Source organism: Gavia stellata, chromosome 2, assembly GCF_030936135.1.
Source record: "Gavia stellata isolate bGavSte3 chromosome 2, bGavSte3.hap2, whole genome shotgun sequence".
Lineage (NCBI taxonomy): Eukaryota > Metazoa > Chordata > Aves > Gaviiformes > Gaviidae > Gavia > Gavia stellata.
The window spans coordinates 21,518,004-21,545,190 of NC_082595.1; the positions used below are offsets into that span (position 1 = coordinate 21,518,004).

A 27,187-nucleotide genomic window follows, 5' to 3' on the forward strand; every position below is an offset into this window, starting at 1 on the left:
ATCCATTGATGAGTTAGTCACAGACACCAACAATATAAAGATTTTTTTCCTCCAACATCAAACCAGTAGACCAGCTTTCCGTCTGCCTCATTCTACTGTTGTATTCCCAACAATTCAGACATAAATGGAATTAAAATGAAAGCCATTTCTCAGGAATATTTCCACAAAAACCAAAATCAGACAAACAAAACCTTTAAAAACTGATGACACCTTCAAAGTTCTTCAAAATAGCCTCTGAATGGTGGAGCTGCCAGACTGGTCTTCAATTCTATCAAGGCCATTTTTTAGCTAGTACAGAAAGGGTGTATGAACAGTGTGTCACTTTTAAAAATACTACCAAATGAATCGTTTTTTCATAAGAGCAGATTCTGTTCAAGATACCCCTTCAAGAGAAACAGGTCCTTCAGTAGTTCTAAGAATATATGAAGATGTTACGCATCTGGCTTTTCCAATATAAAAAACAATTTCCTATTACAGGCTCTTTACACGCAGGAAGACCTGTTGTGCCTTTGCAGCTTCAGGTATAACTACTCACAGTACCAAGTCGGATCCCCAAATTTCAACTGGATGCTTCCTCCTTACACCCAAGAAACAGATCTTTTTTGGCTCAAACCTGATCAACCTTCACTTCACAACAAGATGACAATTCAATACTTTGATTCTCATCCAGCTTCCCTTTGAGTGGAAAAGTGACAGTAAATTTCATATAGATTAAGTGAAGTGAAAGATGATTAGTTCTGAGCAGTATGATTGTACTGATCGTACCATCCTTTAACCAGCTCTTAAAATTGGCTTAATTCTTTAACTCTCAAGGAGTTTACAGCCCTAAAGCTACAGTAAAAGTCTAGACCCCAGCGGCTGTTAGGCCCCACACTCCAATGTTGCCCACGTTTCTACATACCCTCTTCTGAAAAGCAAGCTTCATATTTGCTCTGCAGTACTGTAGGAATCACACCAAGCTTAAAACCAAAGATTTACTTTCCTGTGCATGTAGCAGTAGTGTTACTTCCCGTGATGCTGAAGTTTAAGAAGAAACATTCAGAAAACTAGCCAGACTCCCCCCAAACATCTTTTGTCTTGAGTCTTCCAACAATTATTCACTCTTTTGTTTGAGTTTTGGTAATATGAGAAAGGAGTTTCCAGTAACAGACTGTAGACAGCAGAAATGAAAGAACACTGCTTTTTCTCACATGACACTTTCTAAGCACTGGCATACCCTCTAGCTTATCAAGCTTGCGACATGACTGTCTAATTGTTTAAAGTCTGTATGCATGTGTTAAAGGTACAAAATGAAAGCAATTCCTAGCACATCCACATAATTTATTTTCAGAATGACATAACCAGAAATTACGGAGAAAAGCATATTCCAGAAGTCCATGAGTAGCCTTTACTTTCAAAACCTGAAATGCATAATCCATAACTAAAATGAAAAGCTGTTTCAAAACTTATATTCCTTTCTCCTTTTTCTCTGCCACTGGAACATCAGCACAGGGCAGCAATGAGATTTGGTATCTCTCTGTTAGTGGAGTATAAAAACTGAAACAGCAGGAATAAAATGGAACTGGCTTTAAAGATAGAAATTTAGATTTTTTTTTTTTAAGTGTTGAATTGTGTACAGATACACAGTGATTAAAAAAAATTATCTCCATGAAAAACAAAAATCTTAACAATCTTATGTTTCACAAAGCATGACTTAACTATACGGCGTCTACCACTTACACAGCAGCATTTCATATTTCTAATTTTGTAGATCGGCATACCTGTCTCCTTCTAATTTTGGTATATCTGAGCAGCTAGATGAATCTTCTAGCCATGCTAGTGTTGGTCTCCTTGAGTCAACCCCTGAGCTCTGTTCTCCTGATAACATAAGTTGCTGCACAATCGCTGGATCATATGCATTGATCTCAAATTTTAAGTGGACCTGAGAAATAACAACAAAAAAAAGAAGAGGTCTTTGATTTAAATCAAGATATGCTTAATCAGTAATTAGTTAAGAAAAACTGGTTGTTTATATTGTATACCTTCATAAGTTTGGAAACATCCCATATGCAGATCTTTCCTCGTTTTGTTGCAGCAGCTAGAAAATGAGGGCAACTTCCAGATCCAAAGCAGGCTATTCTGTCAGTGCCATCTGTGCAGGGAAATTGTGCTGGACTTGTTGCCAGTGTGACTGAAAGAGGTACATTCTGAGTGTGCTCACCCTTGACAAATGGGCAGTTTGGGGAATGTCTCTCATGTTCAGACCTTTCCATATTAAAAACAAACATAGCAAACATTGATTTCTTACTGTGAAAAATATACACATCATATACAAACTCAGCCCTTGAAGTGACACTGAAACGGAACTGTGAACTGTACTGCAGTCAACCATACATGAGAGTTCTGAAGTTACTAACGCAGCTTTCCCTGCTGTTTCTTAATAGCAGACTATATTAAAGCCTTTGATCACTTAACGGATATTCATATTCAAATGGAGGAATCTACACACAGTGATCTTAATATAATAAATCCATTTTAAAAAAAAAATAATTGTTCTATAGGCAGTAGCCCATCAAGCCCTCATGAAGAAAAGCAAAGATTAAATTCTACAGACCGTACATTAGAATTCCAATGTTATATTATTGTAAGTAACCTTAGTAAGATGAAGAAATGTCCTAGCTTTAGTTCTATCCACGCTTACAAAAATCAAAATTGAAAACAGTCCTGAATGACACATTGACGAAGCAGCATGAAAAAAACCTTCTGATCTCAATATATACCTAAGGCAGAGACATGGCAAAGAGCAATTACACTACTACAAAACGTCTGGAAACTAACAAGGAAAAAGAGAAGACAAGGATGATGGAGATAATATTACAGAGGAAAGTTTCCAGCAAGTCAGGAATCTTATGTGTTATAACGATTACAAATTACCAAATAATCAAGACAAAAATTATGTTAAGAACTCTTCAAATCAATATAACGTCCTGCAATTCTGTCACTATGCACAATTTTAGATGATTCAGGAAACTAGTAATGGATCTTGCAACTTTACATAAAAGGCAAATAAGCACTGCATGGCCATTGCAATTTAAGAATTTAAAAAAAAAAAACAAAACAGTGTTCTAGTCACAATCATACAGAGGATTGAGTTTAGATCTCTGCAAAGAAATGTTGGCTGCCATCTTTGCCATGGAACAATTTGAAATGAAACAGCAAATCAGAATTAAGAAATAAACCAACTACAATTTCTTGGGTTTAGTGTTATACAGAAATTTGACATAGTACAGGGAATTATTTTGTGATTTGTCTCATTGACTCATTCTGGAAATCCATTCTTGTCAGTGACACTCCCTAAACTCAGCAGAAATCCTATTGAGATAACGTTGATCTTTGTCCTCCAAAGGTTTCTAACCTCTTTGGCACAAAAGTAAATCTAATCCAAACATCATTAAACTCACCAAGGTTCATCTGTAGGCTCCCAGCATACCAAACACACACTACAGGTAAAGCACATGGCTCTGTCATCTCCTGATGAAGCAGGCTATAAATATAAGAAGAAACACTTGGAATTTATATAGCTATGTACTATGAAATACTTTAACTGGGTGATCAAGTCCTCTCCTTCTTCTAGTGACATAGCAAAGCACCACATCAAATGTATAAAAGGCCACAGATTATGTATTATAAAGCGGCAGTTATTTCACATTTAAAAAAAAAAAAAAGGATACACCACATTACTACAGAAGAGATTCAGAACCGACATCTGTGCAAGCCACTGGATAAAAATCATATACACATAGAACAGAACCCAGCATCACTTCTAAGCCTTTTTTTTCTTTGGAAAACGTTCACAGGGTTCAAAAAATTTAGAGCCTCAACAGAATAACTGTACATCTGCATGCTTGGAAAAACATAGGTTAAACAAATATTTCGTATTATGCCTTCAATCTGCTGGAATATAAAGCATTTTATATCACTCCTCTGCAAATAATAGTTGTTACTAGCTAAAGTGACAGAGGAAAAAGGATGGAAATTTCCATTCTTTTAAAATTTAGCATTTTCATGACCACATTTCAAGTCACCAAGGTATGCTTAGGAATATGCAGAAGCAATTCTAACATATGAATTCCCTGCATTTCTCCTCCTGAACAAGCTTAAGAAATCCTCTAAAAACTTTATCCACTTGCACCTATCAGGCTTTGCAGTTGACATAATGAGGCAGACAATATTGATGTCAAATGATATACATTGCCTAGCCATTGTTATGTAAATCCATACCATAAATTATTTTTTTATAGCAGAAATAATTTCAAATAATGAAAAATGGAAATAAGCAAAAGTAGTGGAATAAAATGTTGAGGTTGTAGTTATTCATTACGCTTAATAATTTAATGTGATCTAGGACTTTTGTTTGTTACAATACAGTTTAAGTCCCACTAGGGAAGTATGGTTAGAGAACTCTGATGTCAAGCTTACTGCTTTTTTTGCTTTACTTGTAATACAAAAAGTAAGGATATTTACTCAACACTCTAACAAGGAGAAAAAGAAACTCTATGTCAACTTCAGCTTAATTATTGTTTAATTCAGATCAATTTGATACTTAAAAGTGTTTTATATGTTGACGTTCAGAACAGTATTTTCTGTGATCTGTACAAAAAAAGAAGCAATCTCAAGGCATGGGAAAGAAGTGAAACTTAAAAAAAGAAGAAAAGAGCTGAATGACAAACTTTTTCATTATGTTTTTTGCATCACTGAAGCCATTAAAAAAACAAAAAAAAACAAAAAAAAGACTTTTTCCCCTGCTCCCCAAACCTTCATGTAGGGAACAAATACTAAGAACAACTAAACCTTTTACCTGGTGATAGAACCCAGCTTGAGCCATAGGATCTGGCTGTGCCCACCTATAACCCACATGAGGCCATGAAGTGAATGTCTCTCGTCTGTTAGCTTCACTATACATCAAAGACCTAAAAAGGTGAAAAATTCTACGTTACCCAAAATTGCCACTTAGAATAAAAAAGTAAACTATTTATGAGATATTTTCAATGCTTTAGTAAGCGTTTGAAATACCACAGATAGTTATTTATAACTTATACGTAAAATTACCATTAACAATTACAGAAAAGTTACGAAGTTCTCTCACTTGGGTGCCTGAAGTACATCCTCAGCTAAAGACCAAAAGCAATACAACAACCTACAGGCCTTAAAAGCAAGATTAATAAAATAAGCTTCCAGGTAGCTTATTTGGTCTAACTGCAAAAAAGCATCAAATATCCAAAGCTACTCTGCATTTAGGGAAGATGCAGAATCTAGCCCAATAGAACTGCTAGAGAGTTGGGGTTTTTAACTACTGCAAAAATTTGGGTTTATTAGTTGAGCAGATATGAATATGCCTATTTAAAAATACTCCAAAGCAATATTTTAGGCTTAACTGAATACATGGTACAAACCCCCCAACATTCATCCCTCACTACACATATAATACTTAAAAATTATAAACTACTACATCACAAAATGCAAGCTCCCCTACAACTCAACATCTACAAAGAAAAGAAGCTCCTTTCTTTTCCATCTCCACTCAGTGCATGTCCCTTATCTAAAATAGTACATAAGAAACAACTATCAGCTTTACTTTTTCCTTGACAGAAGTTTGTTCTCCAGCATAATCCGAAGAACTAGTGCTGCTAGATCGAAAAGTATCTCACTTCTTGTCTTTGCCCCTCAGTTTCAGAAGATTTTTGCTGTCTTGTAAGAGAATGGATATATTAAACATTTCCTACCAAGGAAGTAAACTATTCTTGCAACACCCACATAAGGGCTGTCTTAACTTGACGTTATACCATCTTAAGAGACAGATCTCTGAGAGCTCTAATCAAAAATACAATATGGCGAGGTACAGGTAGGCCTGGAAGCTTGGGGAAGGGAAGTAAGAGATTAAAGCAATTTTATTAAATTATTTGAGCTGTAAGAAATTATAATACACTTGCAAAATAATATTTGTATAGAAACTTTCAAGAAGGAATTAATTTATAGACTTAGAAGAGTTATCTGTATTCTAACTAGTCTTGGCTTATGAAGGTTAAAATAATGCGTTACTCGCTTGTGTCCACATTATCACTCGGATCAGAAAGAGATGAAGCAACAGTCTAAGGTAAAATTTTCTCTGACTCGAAACACATATCAGGTGACTACAGCATATAGAAGTAGCATATATATATTCCGCAAAGGTAACAACTTCCTAAAGTTCTAAAACACAAAACATGGGCATAACTCTTTCTTGTATGAAGGAAAAGGAATTGATTTCATGATGCAGCATAGTATGTATGCGCTATCTTTGGTAGACAAATGAGTGCTCTCTTTGCCTTCAAAAGAGGCATACATACGCTCTTAAAGGTATGCAGTTTCTGAACATCTCAACATTGCAGTCTCAGTAAGGTTTCAGTACTAGTTTAAGTAAAGCCAGTAACTTAAGTAACTGGTCATACGCACCTGACTGTTCAGATAAAACTCATAATCAAATATGATGAAAAGTAAAGCCTAGGTGAACATATCACACTAATGTGTTGCAATACCACCTAGGGACCTGTATTCAGGGCTGCAAGTGTTACCTTTCTGAAAGTATATGTTGGGATTAAGAGCAAAGTGAATTCAATTTGCCTGGCATTAAAGTCAGAATCCAAACAAAACAGTCTTGTGGCACCCATAAAGGTTTCTCTAAGTCTAGTAATATGTACAATGCATTGTGCATTAAACAGTTAATTAGCGGTATGTGTAAGAGGAAGAATGTACAGAATAGGACTAATTTCTTTGGCAAATAAATCAAAGACAATTAAGAGCTTATTCTGATACAACTAAGGGGTCAAATTCATCACCTATTTTGTCTTAATATACCTGTCCACAGATCGACCAGGTCCCACGCCAAGTTCTGGTCGTGCGCTGGGTAAGAGGTAAGATAACCTATCCATCACAGAGGATGCTACAGGTAAGGCAGCAATATTTTGATTTATCTTCTTGAGTTCATTTACAATGGCACTGGCGACAGACTTCAAAACATGATGAGGAAGGTGGAACATAACCGTTGCCCACTAAATTAAGAAAAAAAAGTGCCTAGTTTATATTTTTAAAATTTTAACATCTAAACAGCAAATAGATCACGAAAGCGTCAAAAGCGAAAACAAATGCACGCCTTGCACCCTCTCTTGATTTCAAGAATAATACAAGAACAGACACACAAAAGCAACATGGACATAATGCAAGGAAAGTCAATAAATTCAGATTTTAAGCTCAGTTGTGTTTATCAGCAAGAAACTAACCTTGTTTGTTCTCTTACCAAGTTAAACTTCACACAGAGGAACTAAGGAACACATTAATACATTCCATTCTCTTCAAACAAAATCCACCACACTAAGTCAAGCATCTTGTATGCTTCAATAATGGTAGCGAAGCAAACTAGACTTGGGAATCTATGTTAAACAGTACAGAGACAAATTCTTACCTTTGCAACTTTATGATTTGCTGCTGTTTCATGTGAGGTATTTTTTAAACCATCCTTCAGTTGTGTGATGAATAAATCATATCCCTCTGTGCTAGAAACATCTACTTTTTCTATGCAAGCAGATAACAGCTGCTGAGCCTAAAATGCAGATGTGCAAGAAAAGTTAGCATCCATGTTGAATAACTACAGACAATAATTACACATGTTTCATTATTCTGGGAAATGTAATTTGTCATCTCCTACTTTATCATATATTATATCTGCATAATTCCCGTGAACGACCCACAGTTGAGGAAGCAGTTCCAAATTTCACTTTGTGGGCCAATCAATGGATAAACTTTGCCAATAGTGACAGCAATTACTACAAGTTCCCTCAAGGGCAATATTAACAAATGTTAAAACAAGTCAGTCATATAAACAATTAAAACAGAACATATATTAAAGCCAAGCAAAAAGGAGACATCTATTGCCCAATGCTTTCCCTTCAAAAGGATTCATTCAGCTTTAGGGACAAAAAGTGAGAGCAAGAACAGTCTTGACATTTTTCCGAGTAGCTTTGTATCTTAAAAACCGTAGATGATAATGAGAAAAACAACATTGCAACAAAATTAGAGATAAATTACTTACAATTCTAGTATAATAAAGCTGAAAAAGGAGGCAGAAAAAAGCCAGGCTAGTTTAGAATCTAGAAATTCTTAAAACTCAGAAATAACGCATCTAGAAAAGAACACTATAAACTTTCATTTATAGACCTTTTTTCTTCCAAGTCCCATCTGTTTCTAGCTTGTCCCTCTGTCTGCTAACTTCACATCGACAGGTAAGATTTAAAGGTATGCTTTATGTGCAAAGCACAGAGTATTCTATATCTGTTGTTAGGTGGGATAACTTCTGAAAAATGTTATATGAAATCTTCCAAGTTACAAACACAGGGAAATACTTCCCAAGGGCAGCGACCAGCCAGTCCTTTAAACAGACACAAACTGCTCCAAACAGAATGGGCCAAATGGCCACTTGGTTACATCCTTGGGGACTTCAGGGGAAGACAGACATAAATAAGGCAAATCAGTCCCCTAGCTAAGGCTGTATCTGTTTCTCAGATTTCTATAAAAAGACAATTACAATTCTTGTGGCATTTCATACTTCCCAAGTCTCTTGCAGATAACAGAACAACAGACAGATTGTGGAAGTTCATAAATTTACAGTGTTATATGGGGAAGTAAAAACAGCATAGAGGCTGTATCATAACTTGTCAATGCTGCTGATTAGAAATGCATAAAGATGCACTGCAATACCAGCAGATCAATCGTATAAAAAGACAAATTGAGTGCAAAAATTTGCAGAAAAGTTCTAGAGACTAACAAAAAATAAAGGCTTTTGCTTGGATAAAGTTTCTTGACCTTCCTATGATGAAAGAGGTGGACTGATGCATTTCTATGATACTTGCTTAATATCTACTAAAATTTTCTGAGGTCTGGGTACCTCCTCTTTAAAATTAAAAGAACTGCAGACTGATAATGTTTTTCCTCCCACCTGACTGATTTGGCCATGAACTCCCCAAATCTGTTCCTACAGAACTATAATATTGCCCAATTCTTTTTCTACAGGAAAGACCTTTACAGAGAAGTGCTCTATTTTAACCTTGAAATAAGGGTCTGTAAACTCTTTAGAACCAAAGAATCTTTAGCTAAAACTGACACAAACTTATAGTTTGTATTGAACCACGTGAGACTGCAAAGCAGTGACAGCAAAACTTACGAAAGGAAATGCTGACCTCTGCCAGTCTCTTCACACTCAGCCACACATACCAAGATTTTGCAGTTACCCACAAAGGGTGTAAAAATGACACCAGTGGCAGCAAGCCTGAGGAACCTGGAAAGCTCTCTTCAGAGACCTCTATGAAGCAACATTTTATTGCTGTTACTCCTACTCAAGACAAGTAGTTAAAAACCCCACATATAACACACATTCTTGGTTCATAATAAGCACCTATTATTCAATACTTCAAGAGCACATAAATATTTTAAATCAATGCTCAGGATACATTTTTGTTGGTGGTGCATCATTGAATATAAATTTATTTCCCACAGAGATGAGTGGGAAGTGCTCTTTTCTCAGAGTGCTTTAAAGATTCAGAATCTGGATCTTGTAGTCCAGTTCTGTTTTTTCAACTGTATGCACTATTTTAAATATTACTATCGGCAGATGCTTTATGCTTTTCCCAAACAAAGAATTAATCTTGCTTGCAATTAAAATTGTTGTACAGATTAGCTTCCTAGGTCTGTTACTTCATGACCACTACAAAGGTGAAAGCTACTTTCCTCATCACCAAGTGCCTTAGAATAAATAGAAGCAATTGTTAGCTATCTTGTATTAGGCAAAATTTGAAAATAAGAATGTACACGCTACCTCACCTAATAAATGCTATACTAGCTGAAGGTAAACCAATGCAACAAAATCCTAAGCATTACACTCTAAGCAAAAACGTATACATCAGATTCCCTTAAAGTAATACTAAATGCTTGGTTATATTGTCTCAAACCAGGAGAAATGACATTACAGCTGTGATAGTCCAAACATAAAAGGGAAGCCAGGTTTGCAGGAAAAAGTCTTTCATTAGGCCAACTGACCTAGCTAGAAAAGCTAGATTCCAGCATTAATTCTTCACATGTAGCAACATCATATTAGCTGATTTTAATTGTCTTTCTTTTCCTGAAAGCCTAAACAAAAAAAAATTCAAGGACGCCTAGCAACCCAGACTGGCTTCTAGAAGCGTGTATAGATTCCATACCTAAGCACTGACAAAGCTCTGGAAATGAGTCCTTATTTCTGGTCACTAAAAAGTTCTTTCGTCTGAAATACTGTGCTCTTAATGAGGCAAGCTCTTACTTGTTTGAGATATGGATAACTGCAAAAAGCTATTGCCCTATGATCGCTAATAACTAAGAAACTTTTCCATTACAGGCTGTTAAGATCACATTAGAAACTCGGGGTCAAACGTCTAGTTTCAGTATTTCTGACAGAATTATTTACATATTCCCCCCACCCCCCACCCCCGCTCCACATCTTACCTCCGTAACTGGCAATTCAAGCTGAACCACGTCATCTTGTTTTGAAACAGGCGTTTGCAGAGCGGTGTCTAACAGTAAGATGCCATTGAGATCTTTCCTACATCCTACTGCATAATCGTCCACAAAGATCACCTTATCCACAGCAGAAATATACTGACATTTCACTCGTCCACCTGGTTTAGCTATAAAGGGAAAGACAAAAAGCAAGATCCAATTAAAAAAACAGCTTTTATAAAAGACCTTTAGTATCTGTTCAGGAAAGTAATGTAACACTTCAGCAAAATATTTACTTCTTGTGATGATCAAAAACTAGCATTTTAGCTACTACAACTTTCACTAAACTTTTATAATTCCTAAGTTAAAAAGCAAACAACCAAAATCTATATATTCCATCAACAACTACAAACATTTTACTCCTATAAAGGAAGCCACCATTCAAGTCCTGCTCCTACCAGGAGGCCTAAACTAGTGTTTTCAAGCCTAATGTAGATGCCTGGTGTACTTGATGTTAGTTGACAACCAATAGTAAGAATTAAATTGTACAAATCAACATGAAAATTAAGACAAAATTGCTCAACTACAATTAAGGCTGATCAACACCTTTTCATCAAGCAAAACAATACTCAAACTTCTGAAAACTAAGTACAGCATATAACATGTGCCAATGCTACACGTGTTCCTTGAGACACTAAGGTAGCTTATTTCTGCTCAGCGCTGCACACGTGGTGTCAGTAACAGGGTAGAGAAGTTTGGTGGGGATGGAGGAAGACTGTCAGCAGATAAATAAGGAAAGGCTGTGGCATTGGGTATTTTCCCCAGAAATGTTTAATGATACTCAACATTATTATGTGTCTGAGGCTGGATGGATTGTAAAACTAAATGCATGTAGTATGCCATCTGTGTAGAAGGCAAATTGCTTTAATTCATGGAAAGTGTAAGCTGCTGCTACAGAAGCAGACTGTATCTATGTTATAAGTATATGGACACATCATGCAAAAGGCAAAGCTGAAGTCGCTGGATGGTCAACACAGATCTCTTCTTGTTGCACAGGAACAGGAGCTTCATTAAATTTTGCAGTAATCAAGTCCCGTCCCTCTTCTCCTCTTTCCTCAGACACTGGATTCTGTTTTTATTATGAGTAATTAAAAATCACCATTTAGGTAGCTAGCATACAGATAAAGCATCCAGATAAAGACAGCTACATAATTCTGTCTTCACACTCTGATATAGTTAAATGGAAATTAAAACTTCTCCAAATATAGGGCACATCAGTCGGGCCACATTGCATTTGTGGTATCCTCTCTCGAAAACTCAGGTCAAGAAAAGTTGTCGGCTGCCCTTCTCACCAAAATTTTGGAAACAATGACTCATATGCTCTCAAAATACAGGGCATATGCGTTTGCCTGCATGAAGTATACTGCAATTGTAATCATTGCTATTACGGTCATAAACACTTCAACAGCCCTGGAATCACTCAGTAGTTGTGAAGTCATTAGTCCTAGATCAACAAAAAAGGGTCCTCTGAAAGGCAAATCAACTAGTTTCAAACTGCATTTCTGCCAATACATTGGAGTTCCTCACACAAGACTTTACAGACAACACAGCTGCAGGCAAGGAAGTAAGTCATTCTACAGGAAAATGACAGTTTCAACAAAAATTCAAACACAAGTTTTATCATCTTTAAAAGTATTAGTTTCAACAATGTACTGAAAACTATTATGTAAATAAACTGAAAGGTATCTGATATCCTAAACTAGAAATGTCAGTAGATTCACATGGTGTTTGCAGTCTACTCACTGTGATCCAAGTGATGGATCACTACAGGACACTTTCTTTAACCCATCACTTCTCTCCTCCTGCTTCCCAGAGAAAATGGGAAAGCAGCTCACCTTTTCTGGCAGTGCCAACACCATGAACACTTTCTTCTGCACTTTCCTTATTTCCTGTCAAGCACAGGAGTATACTCATGCCCTGTGACTAGGAGTTCAGCAGCCTGTAGGAGCTCCTGCCCTTGTGGCTTTCCAAGCTAGACCATTCTTATTTTATCATTCCTGTAGTGAAGTTAGTGAAATTTCATGTCTAACCCATCAAATGGCTAACAAATATCCTCTGTGTAAGTAGTCCAAATTTTTCAAAGCCAATGAAGAATTACTAATGTGGTAGATAACATGCCTAATCAACATAATATTTCTGCTCCGTTAAGAAACAAAACAAAAAGTTGTAACTACAGAACAAGAAATATATTGCCTAACAGCTGTGATTCTCACTGTGATGGTTAATATTTTGATTGGTTACATTGACAGAAAGACTTTGGCCAAACTATCTCTAGAAAGTTATTTACAGTTGCTGGTTGTATTTTACTCAAAGCACATAAGCTAAGGAAGCTTGTTTTGGTTGTAAGTTGATGGAGCTTCAAGGAAATGATTCAATCAATATTTAGTGTTGTTCCAACACTCTGGGAAACAGGTTCTGCAACTGACTGGCTTACACTTTGAATAGCCTCTGAACTGTTGACAAGCTATTTTGCAAAATTAGGAGTTTAATTTTGAAGTTCAGAAAACACATTTCAAGATGGTTCTACTCACAAACTATATCATAGTTCACATCTGGCTGTCCATATGATTAAACCAGTAGGTTGAGAACCAGGAAACTAAAGAATTTAGAAGTCACCACTGTAGAAGAAATGACTAGAAAAGTTTAACCATCCTCAAAGCATTGGCAAAAGGGTCCTTTCTAACTCAGGATCAATGTTCTACAATGTGCCAAAGGACTCCAACTAATATCCTTTGACAAACCACTGGTGGCACTACAACATTATGTCCTGCTTTTCCAGCCTGGCTAAGTTTACTAGCACGAGGTAGTGACCTACATCTTCACAAATCACAGTTCAAAAGTTTCACATAAACTCACTAAATTACTTAAGCCGGATCACCAAAACCCAACTGTTATTCTCATATTAGCCCTAATTCCTTCAGCTGTAATTTATTTTGGGTGGTGGAAGGAGAAATAGTCATTCAAAATTTTCAACAATTTTGCTTTTAAGTCTTGGCAGAAGTGGATTGTAGCTTCCCCCAATATCTCCGCCCTATCTGTCTAGGATTAAAACTTCTCACAGAGAAGTCATTAAGCCTTTTGTCAGTTCCTATAAGGAAACCTGGCAGGCTGCTAGCATACTAAAAGCGCAAGCCCAATAGCATACTACATTATGGTATGTCATCTATAACAGCCTTAGAACTAGCAACCTGAAAACTTATAACAAAAGCAAATAAACATCAGATTGCAGAAATGAAGAATTTGAGATAAGGAACATTCCCCCTCCGCCTTCTTTGTTTTGAGATCAGCAATTTCCTGTGATCAAAATCTGACCTACAAAAAATATTACAGAAAACAAGCTTGTTTGGAAAATACATAACAGTCTAAGCAGCATCTATTGTGCCCCCTTATCTGCAGGCATTAAGATGAACCAAACTATTCAGAGAATTAGCCTTGCATTTCAAGAAGTAGAAGAATGAAAAAGCTTGTGTCCATTTCTCTGCCATAGATAGCTATAGCCTCAAAGCTTTAGAGCTTAAAAGAAAGTGGCTGTCACCTGAATATGAATGGCCACCATCATGAACAGATGTAGGTTAATGTTGATAGTAACACCTTTGATCTTTTCTAATACTGAAAAAAAGTTAATTCACCTTAAAAACTGCTAGCCAGGAATGGCAGTAAAACATATCAGAGTCAGTAATTCTCTTGACAAGAAGCTCCCAATGCACAGCATGCAAAAAAACCCAAATAGTTTCTAAATTATGGTAAACAAACACTTATGTACAGCTATAAAGTGAGAGCAGTAAACACATGCAGCATAGCACTGATTCGATAATGCTAAGATCCAAGACCAATTAAATATCTAAAGGAACATCCATAACTTCAATCTATGAATGCAACTAGGTCTTTAGATTAAGAGTTAAAGTAACATTTTTGGAGAAATAGAAATCACTTCAGTTCAGCAAAACACACACATTACGTGCACTGATACCAGTTTTTGCACTTTCCAATTTAAACTAGAATATCCAAGCAATATCTCAGTACTTATTTCAAAATACTGCAACCATGGGAAGATAAATGGATAAAGTTTCAGGAGATCAAAAGCCCTATCTATCCTATTGACTTCATATCATTAGATTTGAACATCAAGCTATTTAAAGGGAAGAGAATCCAAAATCTCAAGAGAAGGGAATGGTACAACTGCAAAAATCCTTAAAATTTACTGTTAGAATTAAAAATAAAATTTTAATTTTCCCCTTTCTATTGTGAAGTGTGGGTGTAAAGCTTCAAGTTTAGGAGATATTATCACACATGGTAATATGCTGTGTGAAATTCTTCTTCCAGAAGTCAGGTTAGCAGACAGCAAAACTATCCTTTCCATCAGAGACAAAAATGCTTCTTGCCAGAACATTGCTCAGCTACTTCTCACACATTTTTCACATGTGCCTGGGATTAAAAAAAAACCATACATATCAGTTGTCCTCATTTGTTGCAAAGCAGGTGCCTTTCCTGTTGCTACCATTTCACATTATCATAAAACCAACTGAAAAATCCAGTTAGCAAGTATAACATAGCATTATATGTTACCTAAGTAACACAAGTTTGCCAAGGCAAGTATATCAGAACACCTGCAGTTTGAGGAAGTTCTACAGTACAAATAAAAATAAAAAAACAACTGTCTTAAAATTTAACTTGCTGTCTTAACTTGATATATTTGCAGGAAACTATTTTGAACTGATACTACATAAAATCACAATTATGGATCAGTTGCAAAGGGTAACATTTTCACACAAAAAAGGACAAAAAGCAAACCACTGCAAGTCTGGTTTAAAAAGGAGAAAGTTTTCTCTAAATTGTTTTACATCAGTAGCTTCCCAAGGAAACAAAGACATGGTGGTTATGAACACTTGGGAACACAGTAAAGAGAAGATGGCTAAGGCATGGCCAAACCAGGCCATGACTGCTCATCATTACTGAATTTATCAATTATAGATTCTCTCTTATTCTTCCTCTTCTCCTGCTCACGTACATCTTCAGTGGAAACTTCAGCAGTGCAGTTTTATCTTCGAGGTCCAGGCCCAGCCCCCTATTTGCTCTAAATATCACCTCAGCAAAGCACTCTGCTGCCACCATGAAGATGCTCCACAGGTCCTTCCTTTCCAAAAACAAAAGCATTCTCAGACTTGAGGAAAGGATAGAAAGGAATCTATTGGATGAAAACAAGTTCAAGTTGCTATTTTAGATGAATGAAGTAGACAGGCTTAAACCAGCTATACACAAACAACATTTTCTCTTTTAAAGTTCACTGTATACACACACGACCATCTGCCACATCACCTGGAAGAGCAGTCTAAAATGACTGAATAAAGCAAAAATATGTTCAGAGCTGAAACAGGAAAGAAAACTAAAAAAGTTCTTCAAACAGCAAGAATGCTAAAGGAGGGAGAAACACCCAGCTTAACATCACAAAGTGCCTTCAAACTCCCTTTGCCAAAACTGGATTTAGTTAATCAAGAACAAGACTACAGTTTATCTTTTCCTTTAGCAACAGGACAGAATTGTTTCAGTATCAGTTTCATTATATGGTAACTGGTTTTAATAATCCTTCTTAGAGTAGAGTAGAAAGATGTGTTATCTGGGCCAAAGCATTGGAGACTGCCACATGAATATTAACTAGATGTGTCTGATCAAGCAGCTACTAACAGAAGGTAACATTAGCACTTAAAAGGTTTCAGAACATAAACAAAAACCCACTGAGATCAAGGCAGTTCATGTCTCACTAGCTTTCCAGGCATAGGGTCCTCTTCCACTCTACAGATTTAAACTGAGACTGACTCAGCGGGAAGACACTGGTGAGCTCTTTGCGCCCACACTTTTTACGTTGCTTCAGATCTCCGTGTATCTAACATTACTGCTGCTTGTATGCCACACAGAACACAATTGCTCACGGAGCTTTATACCATCATCCCTGAGAACAAACGATGAAAGATTTCACAAGGTATTCTACAATCCTTCCTGCAAACTCAGGTAAATTGTGAAGATCTAAGTCCCTGCAATTCTCCTGCAAACACCTCACGGAGGACAGTGTCCTCTTCAAAATTTTTCTCAAAGTGAAAACTATGATTAAAAGTTTTCAGGAAAGTTGTCTTTCAGAAATTGCAGACAGACAGTTCACACAGCATCCACCCAGAACCAGAGACAGGCAGGGAATACTTCACAGCTCAGTAACAGGAAGTTCCCATTCTTCAAGAGCAATGCCCATCGCAGCACTTCATAACACAGAACCTTTGCCAAATGAAATTTTACCAACAGTTTCTTTTTGTCACTAAAGCAGCTAGAGCATCTGAGTTGACCCCTTATGTATACTGCAGCCTCTGTAACAGGAGAAAACATCTCCAGTTATGGCACTTTTTAAACTCCAAGACTGTTTGGCAGGAAATGGTTTAGCTCCCCCCAGCCCCAATATTATAAGAAGCTTCCAAAATATCAAGCTGGGAGAAGCAGCAAGTTCTCAAAAGCAGATGGATGGGCTATAAGGCAAGTGAAAAACTGGCTAGACTGTCATGCGCAAAGTTACTCGTTAATGATTCAACAGCTAGCTGGAAGCCAGTTATGAGTGGCATTCAGAAAAGCTTGAGGTGGTTTACTATCTTCATCAATGACCTGGATGATGGGACAGACTACACCTTTGGCAAGACTGTGGATGAAACCAAATGGGAGGCGACTGAGGGCAACTGATGCATTCAATGGCAGGGTTGCCTTTTAAAAGGATCTCAAAAAGCCAGAGAAATGGCTTGACACAACCTCCTTAAGTTCAAAAAAAGACAAATGCAAGGTCTTACACCTGGTATGGAATATAATCCCATACATCAACAGAAGCTGGGGACCAACTGCCTAGGTGGCAACCCTACAGAAAGAACTTGGGGATCCTGATGGACAGGCTAAACAAGAGGCAGTGATGCATCCTTGCAGTGACAAACCGTTACCACGCAGGGGATCACACAGGCAGTAGATCAGGGGAAAAGATGAGTCTCCTCTACTCAGCAGTTTTGAGCCCACATCCAGAATACCATGTCCAGCTTCAGTCTTCCATCTGAGATGTCAGCACATGTGCAAGAGTCCAGTGGAGGGTTACTAAGACAGTTAGAGGGCTGGAGCACACGAGGAAAAGCTAAGGGAACTGGGCTCTTTTAGCCTGCAGAAAAAAAGGGTTTAGGAGGAAATCTAACAGCAGTCTTCCTGCAGTAGTAGTTCAACAGCTATGTTAGACTACTGAGTTACTATCTATCTTTCTTGACATTATTTTTAAGGAAATTCCACACTGAACACAGGAGCAACCATACCGGATCAGAGGCAAATGCACATAACATCACATGTTGTCCAAGACAGTGGTCTAAACCAAGTGGTTAGTGAAGAATTTAAGAAAGGGTACATATACAATGGTACTTTCCTGTAACACTCTCAGCCCCTGCTAATTTGTGCTCAGGGACCTTCTGAGCCAAAAGTGGTTTCTTTTTTTATATAACAACTTTTGATAGGCTGTCCTTCCATCAGTTTGTCCAATGCTGTTGTAATTCCACAAACATTTGGCATCCACAATGTTCTAAAGCCAAGAACTCCATATTTTACTGTTTCTCACAGTTACTTCTCTCGATGCCCCCAGCTCTTGTACTAGAAGAGACAGTTAACTCCCAATTTACATTTTTCACACATCCAGAATTTTGCAAACCTCTCTCACCCTCCTACCTCCCCATTCCCAAACATACCCATCATCATCAACATCTTTTTCAGGTTGAATACTGTCTCACATATATAAGCCATCCCACACCTTAAGTCTCTAGTTCTGTTATACTCCTTTTGAGATGGAAATACCAAAATTGCACATGTACGCACATTGAAATGGACTTACATTCTCAGTTTGGTTCTTGACAACTTCTCTAGTAACTGCTTATACAGTAACTACTGAGCGTTTAGTTGGTATTTTGTATTTCTAGCACAACTCCAAGATCTCATTCTGGCATTATGAGTCAGTTCAGAGTCCAGTACACCAGGCTCCAAATCCACTAAATTCTTATGAGTACTTCAAATCAGTTAAATGCATTCTCACATCCTGCTAATAACTGCTTCTACATAGGAAAGCTGAAGTAGAACAGACTAGATCCATTCATGTTTAAGTTATATTTAAAGGTGAAACTATTATTTAGGATGCCTTTTCAAATTCTTTAGAGAAGTTGGCAAAACTGAAGGACCTTGTATGCTTAAGACAACTATTTGCAGCATAGGAATATTTGAACATGGTGACTATATAAGTTTAACTTTAGCTGCGTCACTAAAAGGGGACATTCAGAAAAGCTAACTTAAGCCTTGTAAGACTGGTCTTGCCAGGCTCCTTCTATAGGTAATGGGAAGCAGGTTCCTCCAAAAGCTCAGCGTAAGGACTTTTCCTTTCCTCTGTATTGCATGGAGAGGGAACTTAATTTTATTTGTTGAAAAATACTAATATTGATAATTCTCACTTACAAAAGCCATAGAAAACTGAACAGAGAAAATCCACTATTAAAAAAAGTCTATCAAGCAGTGTTGTATGTCATCATTTACATAACATGAATCTAGGATCCTGTAGAAGACAGGTCAACTGAGTCTATCACAGTATTTCTCCACAATAACCACAGTGACTTCTTGCTCTCCAATAAAACATTCCCTATCTTTCCAGTCTTCACTGCCATCTGCTCAGCTTCCTACTTCCCCAAACCTTTCTAACCCTTTCCCCACTGTCATCCAGCCACTCCATCATAGTTCTCAGTCCCATCCCTCACCCTCACAGCTCTTCCTTTCCATAAGTTTTTCGTGATAGACTCTCTGTAGCCTGCTGCCCAGTAAACAGAGTTTATCAAACTCTTCTACAGCTGCCAAACGCTCAGATGAGATCCTGATTGCTTCACACTCAGTCAGGTCAGGGGAAGTGCAGCAGACCAGTTTCCCCTCCATAAACTCTACAGGGGACTGAAGAACTGCCGACAGACTGTATGCTATGCAAGCCTTCATTAACTAGCACTTCAGAGTGGATATGTGCTTTCACAAATGCTACTAATTTTCGAGACTACTTAACTGGCAAGAAGCAAAGTCCCTCCTCCCTTAAGTTACACATTAAAATTTATCAGTAAAACACTCACTGAACAGCCCTAGCAAACACCCCAGGAAAGTTTTAAACATAATGGTGTTTACGTTTATGTGACAGGTAAGTTGTTATTTCCATAATTTTACACTTTCAATCTAGGCTGTAAAACAAAACCTGTTTTTTCTCCCCCACTTCTTGTGCATCATCCTTATCTGTGGAGTGCTCTTTCCCCTAACAAACATGCAAATCTTCAAAATAAACGTTTTGCATGTACCAGACTTCCTGTCTACTTTTTGACTAGCAGTGTGCACTGGGTCCTTACCAAATCTTGATACTCTTCCCAAACACAAGGCAGCAAAGGAATTGGGCCAATACGCAATCTATTATTTGACTCCACAGAAACCAAAAGCAGCTGCAAGTGTTGGTGTCTACATGTACTTCACAAATGGAAGAACTGAGGGCAATAGCTGTTCTTTCTTGAACCGTCCACTCGGTGATAAGCATTCATCTGGTGACTGCAAGCAGTCATTGCAATTAAGAGAGCACTAACAATTTAAAGGACAGCTTTCTAAGAGCGGAAAGCAATACTGTGGCATCACTTAAAAGCCATCAGGAAAGTGAACTGATCCACGTGTAAATTTTTTGTTTAAAAATAAAAAAACAGGTGAGCAGCTACTGATCCCAGTGGAATAGACAACACGCAACAAGCTATCTCATAACATGACCTAGGACAGACTGATACGCTCAAAAGTTGTCCAAGAGTCCACACGGTTGTAAGCCTTATCTCCGTCTCCAAGACGGCCTAAGAAGCATTTTTGAAAGACAACACATTGTTCAGGGAAAATTAAAGAATCCTCATAACAGCAAGGATAGACAGCTGTGTTTCTTGATTTGAAAGTAACTTGGGAAGAAAACCTGAAATAACAGATCAACACCATACAAAAAAAATCAGACATAATCATTATTAAAAGGAGAAACAATTAAGGTGACTCTTCAGTCTAGGACAAATTTTTCTTATACTCTGTCTTAAAAAATCCTAGATGTTGTATTTCGCTAAGATCAAGTTATGGATACCAATGCAATAGCAACCATAACGATATTGTTATACACAGCGTAACTAAAGACTCAGAAAGGGGTTCTCCTAAGCCAGCTAACATTATCGTGGGCTGCTAGAAAGGACCAATCATAGGACAGGAGAGTATACTAGATCCAAACCACTGATCACCATGACGTTCAGAATAGTAAAAAGATCAGGGCTTCTAAAGATCACTAGGCTGGGCAATCCAAAGCAAAAACCTTCTCCATGTTTCCATTACTTCAAGTCCAACAAAGATTTATCTGCTTTCTTTCATAATGTTCTGGACTTGAACTAATCAATTATCTCTGCCAAGCTGCTTCTACATTTTATATAATACAGTACACAACATGATGACTGGGAGCTGAGCTGAAGGGTTTATCACATAAGCATATTAAAACCTGTCTTGACCAAAGCTGGACCACTATCAGACCAGGGGTTGAAAATCAGTATTTTACCGAGGATTCTTCATGTAAATGAAAAATACCTTAACTACCGGTGAGATGGAATAGGGCAGGAAGTCAAAGTTCAAATCCCCAACATAGAGCACAGTATTTCATCTTCAGGTCAGTAAGAAGCATTTCAAGATACATCTTCCTGCAGAAGACCTTTTTCAAAGTCTATTTGCAGAGGGCTAGGAAATTTCTGATTATCTGACATTAAAGCATTCTGCAACCTTTAATAATACAGTGCTACTGTTGCAATGACAGCTATGAATCCATCAGTCCAGATACGAATGATCGGTCAATAAAATGAAAAAAGTTGTGCTGTCTTGCCTGGCAACATAACATATGCCTGCATCGCTGTCTGTTGTTACTTCTGAACCCCTGCAATAAACATAGTAATGCAAACATCCCTTTAAAGGCATGTGAAGAGATCTCTATTTTTACTCTATTTTAGCTTCTGCAGAAGATAATCCAGATGTGCTTCCACAGAGCCTGGAAGTATCAATTAATGGCGTCTTGACAATCTGGCAAGATGCATGGCAAGTAAGAAGGGATATCTGACATACTCTGATTAAGCTAGCAGACAAATGGAACACACAGTGGCCTAGAACCTTTACTGGTATAAAACACTGAACTCAAATCTAACAATTCTCCTATTCTGTTTTTCAAGTGCTTAAGGCTCTTCATGAATGACCTTAAGATCACACAAATCAATGGAATGATCTCTTTGAGAAGCATTTTACCTAGACTAGCATTGTCATCCAAGTATACGCAAACACAAGGTGGGCTGTAGCTGATTATTAGGTATTTGACAATACTCCCCATGTGATGAAAAAATAAAGAAGCAAAAAATCCTGTATTAATAGCAACAGCCTTCATTTCATGTTCAATTATGAGACAAAAATTATTAATAAATGAAAATAAGAGCCAAAAAGACAAAGAAACTCGCCCCAATTTTGAGGAATGAAGGAGACAACTTGAGCAGTATTACCACAGTGAGCTTGAAACAGTTGAAACTACTGATGATGGCTTCAAATAATTCAAGCCTAGAATTGGAGGGCGGAGTATCCCAAGAGTTTCTTCCTAGAGATTATAAGAAGTGTACACTCTCTCTGCGACTTCCAAGCTGAAAAAAAGAATCTTTTCTTCTTGTTTTGCTTCCTGCATCACATGGAAATGAATCAAAAAGAAACAGAAACTGGATATCCCTTGATAGATTTCCAAGGCTCTGTAATCCAAAGTGATCCAGCTGAAGACAAACAGGACTTCCCAAAGAGGAACCCTGACAGATAGACAATGGTGTTGAACTTGCTGCCACAGGTGAGCCTCCTGGCTGGGATCTATTTCCTTCTAAATTCTTCTGTTGGGGGAACAGCGGTTGAGAGCCTCTGGTAATAGTGCAGAGTCTCTGTTTACCCTACAGGACCTGGTCCATACATACAATGAACAGATCCTTCCCTGTATGGATTCAGAAGTCTGTATTTTGATTACTGGTAGGGCCTCTATAGTAATTTAGAAAGCTTTAACTATGAAACACTGTGCATTTTAGCAATACCTTCAGAGCCTCATTCACTATGTCAAATTAATCTAGAAAAACCTACAGAAACACTCAAAATGGTCACTGTCCATCTGAGAGTACATTTTCGTTTCTTATTGTGTTCCTGGCCAAGATTCTCTGGGAATTACAGCACTCTCCCAGTTCAAGCAATTTTTTTATTTTATTTGTAAATAGAAGGAACTAAGAAATCAAAAATCTCTACAAACACTAAGAAAGTCACTTGAGATTATTCTGGAAGTTTGTTCTGACTCTTCGGGGTTTTTTGTCTGGCTTTTTTGGTTTGTTTTTTCGAGGCAGAGGAAAAGGCTCATCCTTAGTGCTGTATTTGGAGATTGATCATTCATGCTCTTTGGCTACCAGTGGTCAACTTGCAACTGAAAGCACACAAATATTTAAATGCCTAAGAGCGAAAATAAAGTACTTGATAGACTTGCATGACAGATTCAGAACTAGTCCTGACTAACCACTACAAGCAAACACAAAGAAATGCATAATATCCAGTAATCACAAGAATTGTCCTTGTACTCCCAGTCTGGCTCTCTGAAATGCATAGTGTGCATACAACAGCCTTTGTAGAGTAAAACCTTGTGACCAGGTAAGACAAAGATTAATGTTAAAGCATCACCTGCTTTTCCCCTTACCAATGGTACTCTTACCCACTACCACGCTCTGGGCTGTTGCAAATGATCACCTGGCCCTCTTGAACAGGCCTACAGTGCCCCCATAGGAAACAGATTAAAGATGTTCACACACTTTCAAGAGATAGATCTGATGAAGATTCAGTGTGGTATAATAATAATCATAATCCTCACTGGATTCCTATAGTTTGGGCTCAGATCATCACATATATCAGACCAATGATGTTGACATGAGAAACTGAAGCACGCAGACCAGAGACCACATCCTAATGTTCGGACCTGATCTATAACTGAACTGTCTTTTGGCTGTCAATCTTTTGGCTAGCTCTTTTACACACCAAAGACAGCAATCTGCATTTACATTCTAACAAAGGCAGCCTCCACTGCTCTACCAGAGTCAGTATTCCACAGGTTCAATCTTTTCACTGAGAATGAGCTCAAAGCTTAACATATTGATGCAGTAAACTGCGACTGCAAATAAAAGCAACACTGAGGCTTGGTGGTGTGTTTCCTTTTCTCCCCCCATCCCCTGATGGGGGATCCTTTTTCTTGCTCTGCTTTCTAGAAAGAGAAGCCTGCTATATTCTGTTCTTCCTTGGGTAAAAAGCAACAGCATTTCCAACCAACATAAATCTTTTGGCAGGGCAAACGACCTGCAGCCCCAATTACCAAGGAGGACAAGTAGTCTCTCAAGAGCAGCAGTTTTCATTCCTAGGGACTCTATTTTTAGTTATAGCACCAGAAGTCCCTGAAGCAACAATATCCTTTGACCTGTCATTTATGGCAGGGGAGGCAGCAGGGACAGAGTTGGTCTACAGGTCTGAGTGTCCAGCTACTACTATGCTACATTAAAAGAGCTCACATCATACAGAGAGGGCAGACATCATAGAATAGTTGAATTCCCTTTTCCTCCTCTTCCCAAAGAAGGGCTGAAGAGGCAGAGAACAAGAGTGAACATGCTTGCTAACAGCCCCAACAGACACCAACTGCTGAGATGAACCATATTTCTGACAGGCATGCTGGTCTGAATCTATAAGGACATTAAAGTTTCTTCAAACTAAACTAAGGTTATAAACTTCTTTCCAGTAATGTAATCATCAACTATACTGGGCAAATAAAATTTGGGTAGATTGCAAGCAATTCTGTTGTTTCATGTGAGGAGGAGTAGAATAAATCTTTTACAGTCATGCTGTCACAGAGAAGACTGACACTAAAGGAAGCATACATGACTGAATGTACATAACAGAAGTAAAGCGGTAAGTTATTTTTAAATAGTTACTATTTAGGGGAGAATTGCCATTAGCATTTTGAATACTAAATCAAATCCCTTGCAAGGATTCTATCACAGAGAAGTGTAAAACAACAGCTTAGCCTTTGATTTACAGTTCACTTCTTTTTGTGTTCATGAGAATTAAACATGCCCTACACAGACAACCAATTACAAATTAAGTCCTCAATTCATGCCCTCTTCATCCACAACTTAAAAGCAATTCTCAAATTCTGGCAATAGCTTGAAGAAAAGTAAGAAATGAAATTATTAATTAAAAAAACCCCAAAACATTTTAGGAGATAGCATGGTAGAAGAAAGGGAATTACAGAAGCAGAGTGATCTGAATTCTGAACAAAGCAGGAAACACCACACAAGAGCCTCATTTTCAGTATAAGCGATTAACAACAAAAGCAGCTGACAGCTTCTTAATAATTCCACCACACTTTTTTTTTTAATCGCCCCAACGCTTAACCTTTACACTTTACAATGTACCAACTTTAACTTATGAAAGGAAATCACTGATTTTTGTCCTTTTCTCTTCAGATTAACATTGTAACACAGTTGTTGGTTTTCAAGGTGAAAGTATACATATTACCTAGACTATGGCATCTCTGTACAATTCTTGACATTAGTATGCCATGTTCAGGTGGCAAACATCAACCCTTCACTACCACCACTCAGCAAAGCTAGATCTTATTAGCAACACACAACTGTAAGGAGAACCTAAACATGGAAACACACAACCAGTAAGAAACGTATCTTTCTATGCCAAGGGCTGGTCTCACAACACACCAAATAACCCTACCCCCTCCCCACCAATATTCTGAAAAGCACCACAGTTTAAAAACCATTAATGAACGAGGAACAAAAGCTGTTAAAAGCATAAGGATCTTCTTCCACAGAGCTAATTTGTTAACAGTGTAAAAACACTAATGGGCAACAAAGAAAGTTGCTCCATAGTTATGGAGATACTACAATCTTAGCCTCCTCAAAGTCAGTACCTAATCATGCCTCCTTAACATAATAGGAGGGATACTGTTACTAGCTCCAGAGACAGTCAAGATATTCAGCAGCCTGAAGAACTATACAAATATATATATATATATATAAAATAACATACCACCAAATAACTTTATGAAGGATTCTGATCTTAAATAATTCTGAGCTATCAGACAAATGTCACTTTTAAGAAATAAGCCTTCTTAACAAACCCAGAATATGGCTCAATAAATACATTACTACAGTATCACATATCAATAAGAACTAGAACTTTGTCTATCCTGCATAACATGTTTTTTCTAATCTTTGGAAGGTTCAATGTTATGTCATCCACAAGAGTACTTGAAAAACTAAAATAAAAAAATGCAGCCCTATACATCACAGCCTTCCATTCCCATTTAATCTTGTAGCAACCACGCCAATACATTTTACAGAAGAAAAATGCCTCGGTGCTGCCTACACAAGCATCTCCGCCCCAAAGAGTAGGAACCGTTCAGGCTTGAAAAACAAGAAGGGGCAAAAAAGAGCCAGGGGAACCCCCCGGCACCAAGGGCCTGAACCAAGCCCGGCCTCTCCCCCCACGAGCAAACCCCTCGCCCGCCACGGCACCTGTTTTCAGGCGACCCTCCGGCCCGCCTCCCCCGCGGCGCCGCGATCGTGCCCTGCAGCCGCCCCGTGGGCTGCCACGGCCCGCTCCCCCCGCCGCCCGGGCCGCGGGGCCCGGCAGGCCGCGGGGGCCGAGCTCACCGTTGAGTGCCGACGCCTGTAGCGTGGCCCCCGAGGTACCGTCGATGACTTTGATGGCGCCGCGAGCGGTCACGGCCAGGATGGCGTTGAGCGCCGGGTGGTAGCACAGGCTGCAGAGACCGTCGGCGTCGCAGCGCAGGCAGCCGTCCCGCAGCAGCAGCCACTCGCAGGAGCCCGGCCCGGCCGACACCGGCCCGGGCCCGGGCCCAGCCGGCGCCGCCGCCGCCGAAGAGCAGGAGGCCGCCGCAGCCATTTTCCCGGCCGCTGCCGCCGCCGCCCTCAGGACAAGAGGCCCGGGGGGAGCCGCTCACTGACAGTCCCTGGAGCCGCCGCCGCCGCCGCCAGTCACCATCCGGGTCCGGGGAGAGGGGGAAAGGGAGAGCGCCAGCGTGAGCAGGAAGTGACACAACCGCGCCGGATGCGGAACCGACCGCCGGCCTGACACCGGGATGGGGGAGGGGGAGGGAAGCCAGCAGCAGCTCGTCACGGAGAGGGGCGGAGGGGGGGCGCAAAGAGAGGGGCGGTGCTCCGTTGCGCGCGCGCATCCTCATCCTCCTCCCCCCACGCCCTTCATGCGCGCGCGGGTTGGACTCGTGCAAAGGGCGTCTGCATCGCCTGTGGGTGTCGTGCGCATGTGCGGGTGCTGTGGGGCGAGCTGGGCGGGCGGGCGGCGAGCTGTTCCTCAGGCATGGGGGAGCCTCGCTTCGTGCGGGCGGCCCAGCGCGGGTGGCGGCGACAAGCGGGGCCTGAGCAGGCCG

The 27,187-nt window shown here is 39.0% G+C and overlaps 1 protein-coding gene across 1 annotated transcript in view; it reads right to left on the reverse strand.

Moving 5' to 3' along the window:
* The window catches only part of BIRC6 (baculoviral IAP repeat containing 6), a 193,425-nt gene extending 166,743 nt beyond the window's left edge, over positions 1-26,682 (reverse strand). Inside the window, exons 1-8 of the mRNA XM_059835694.1 lie at positions 26,430-26,682; positions 10,546-10,727; positions 7,478-7,615; positions 6,874-7,067; positions 4,838-4,949; positions 3,441-3,523; positions 2,022-2,244; positions 1,761-1,921 (exon numbers count right to left, since the gene is read on the reverse strand). Coding sequence (XP_059691677.1) covers positions 1,761-1,921; positions 2,022-2,244; positions 3,441-3,523; positions 4,838-4,949; positions 6,874-7,067; positions 7,478-7,615; positions 10,546-10,727; positions 26,430-26,682 — 1,346 coding nt within the window. The remainder of the gene's footprint in view (positions 1-1,760; positions 1,922-2,021; positions 2,245-3,440; positions 3,524-4,837; positions 4,950-6,873; positions 7,068-7,477; positions 7,616-10,545; positions 10,728-26,429) is intronic.
* Between the last annotated feature and the right edge of the window lie 505 nt (positions 26,683-27,187).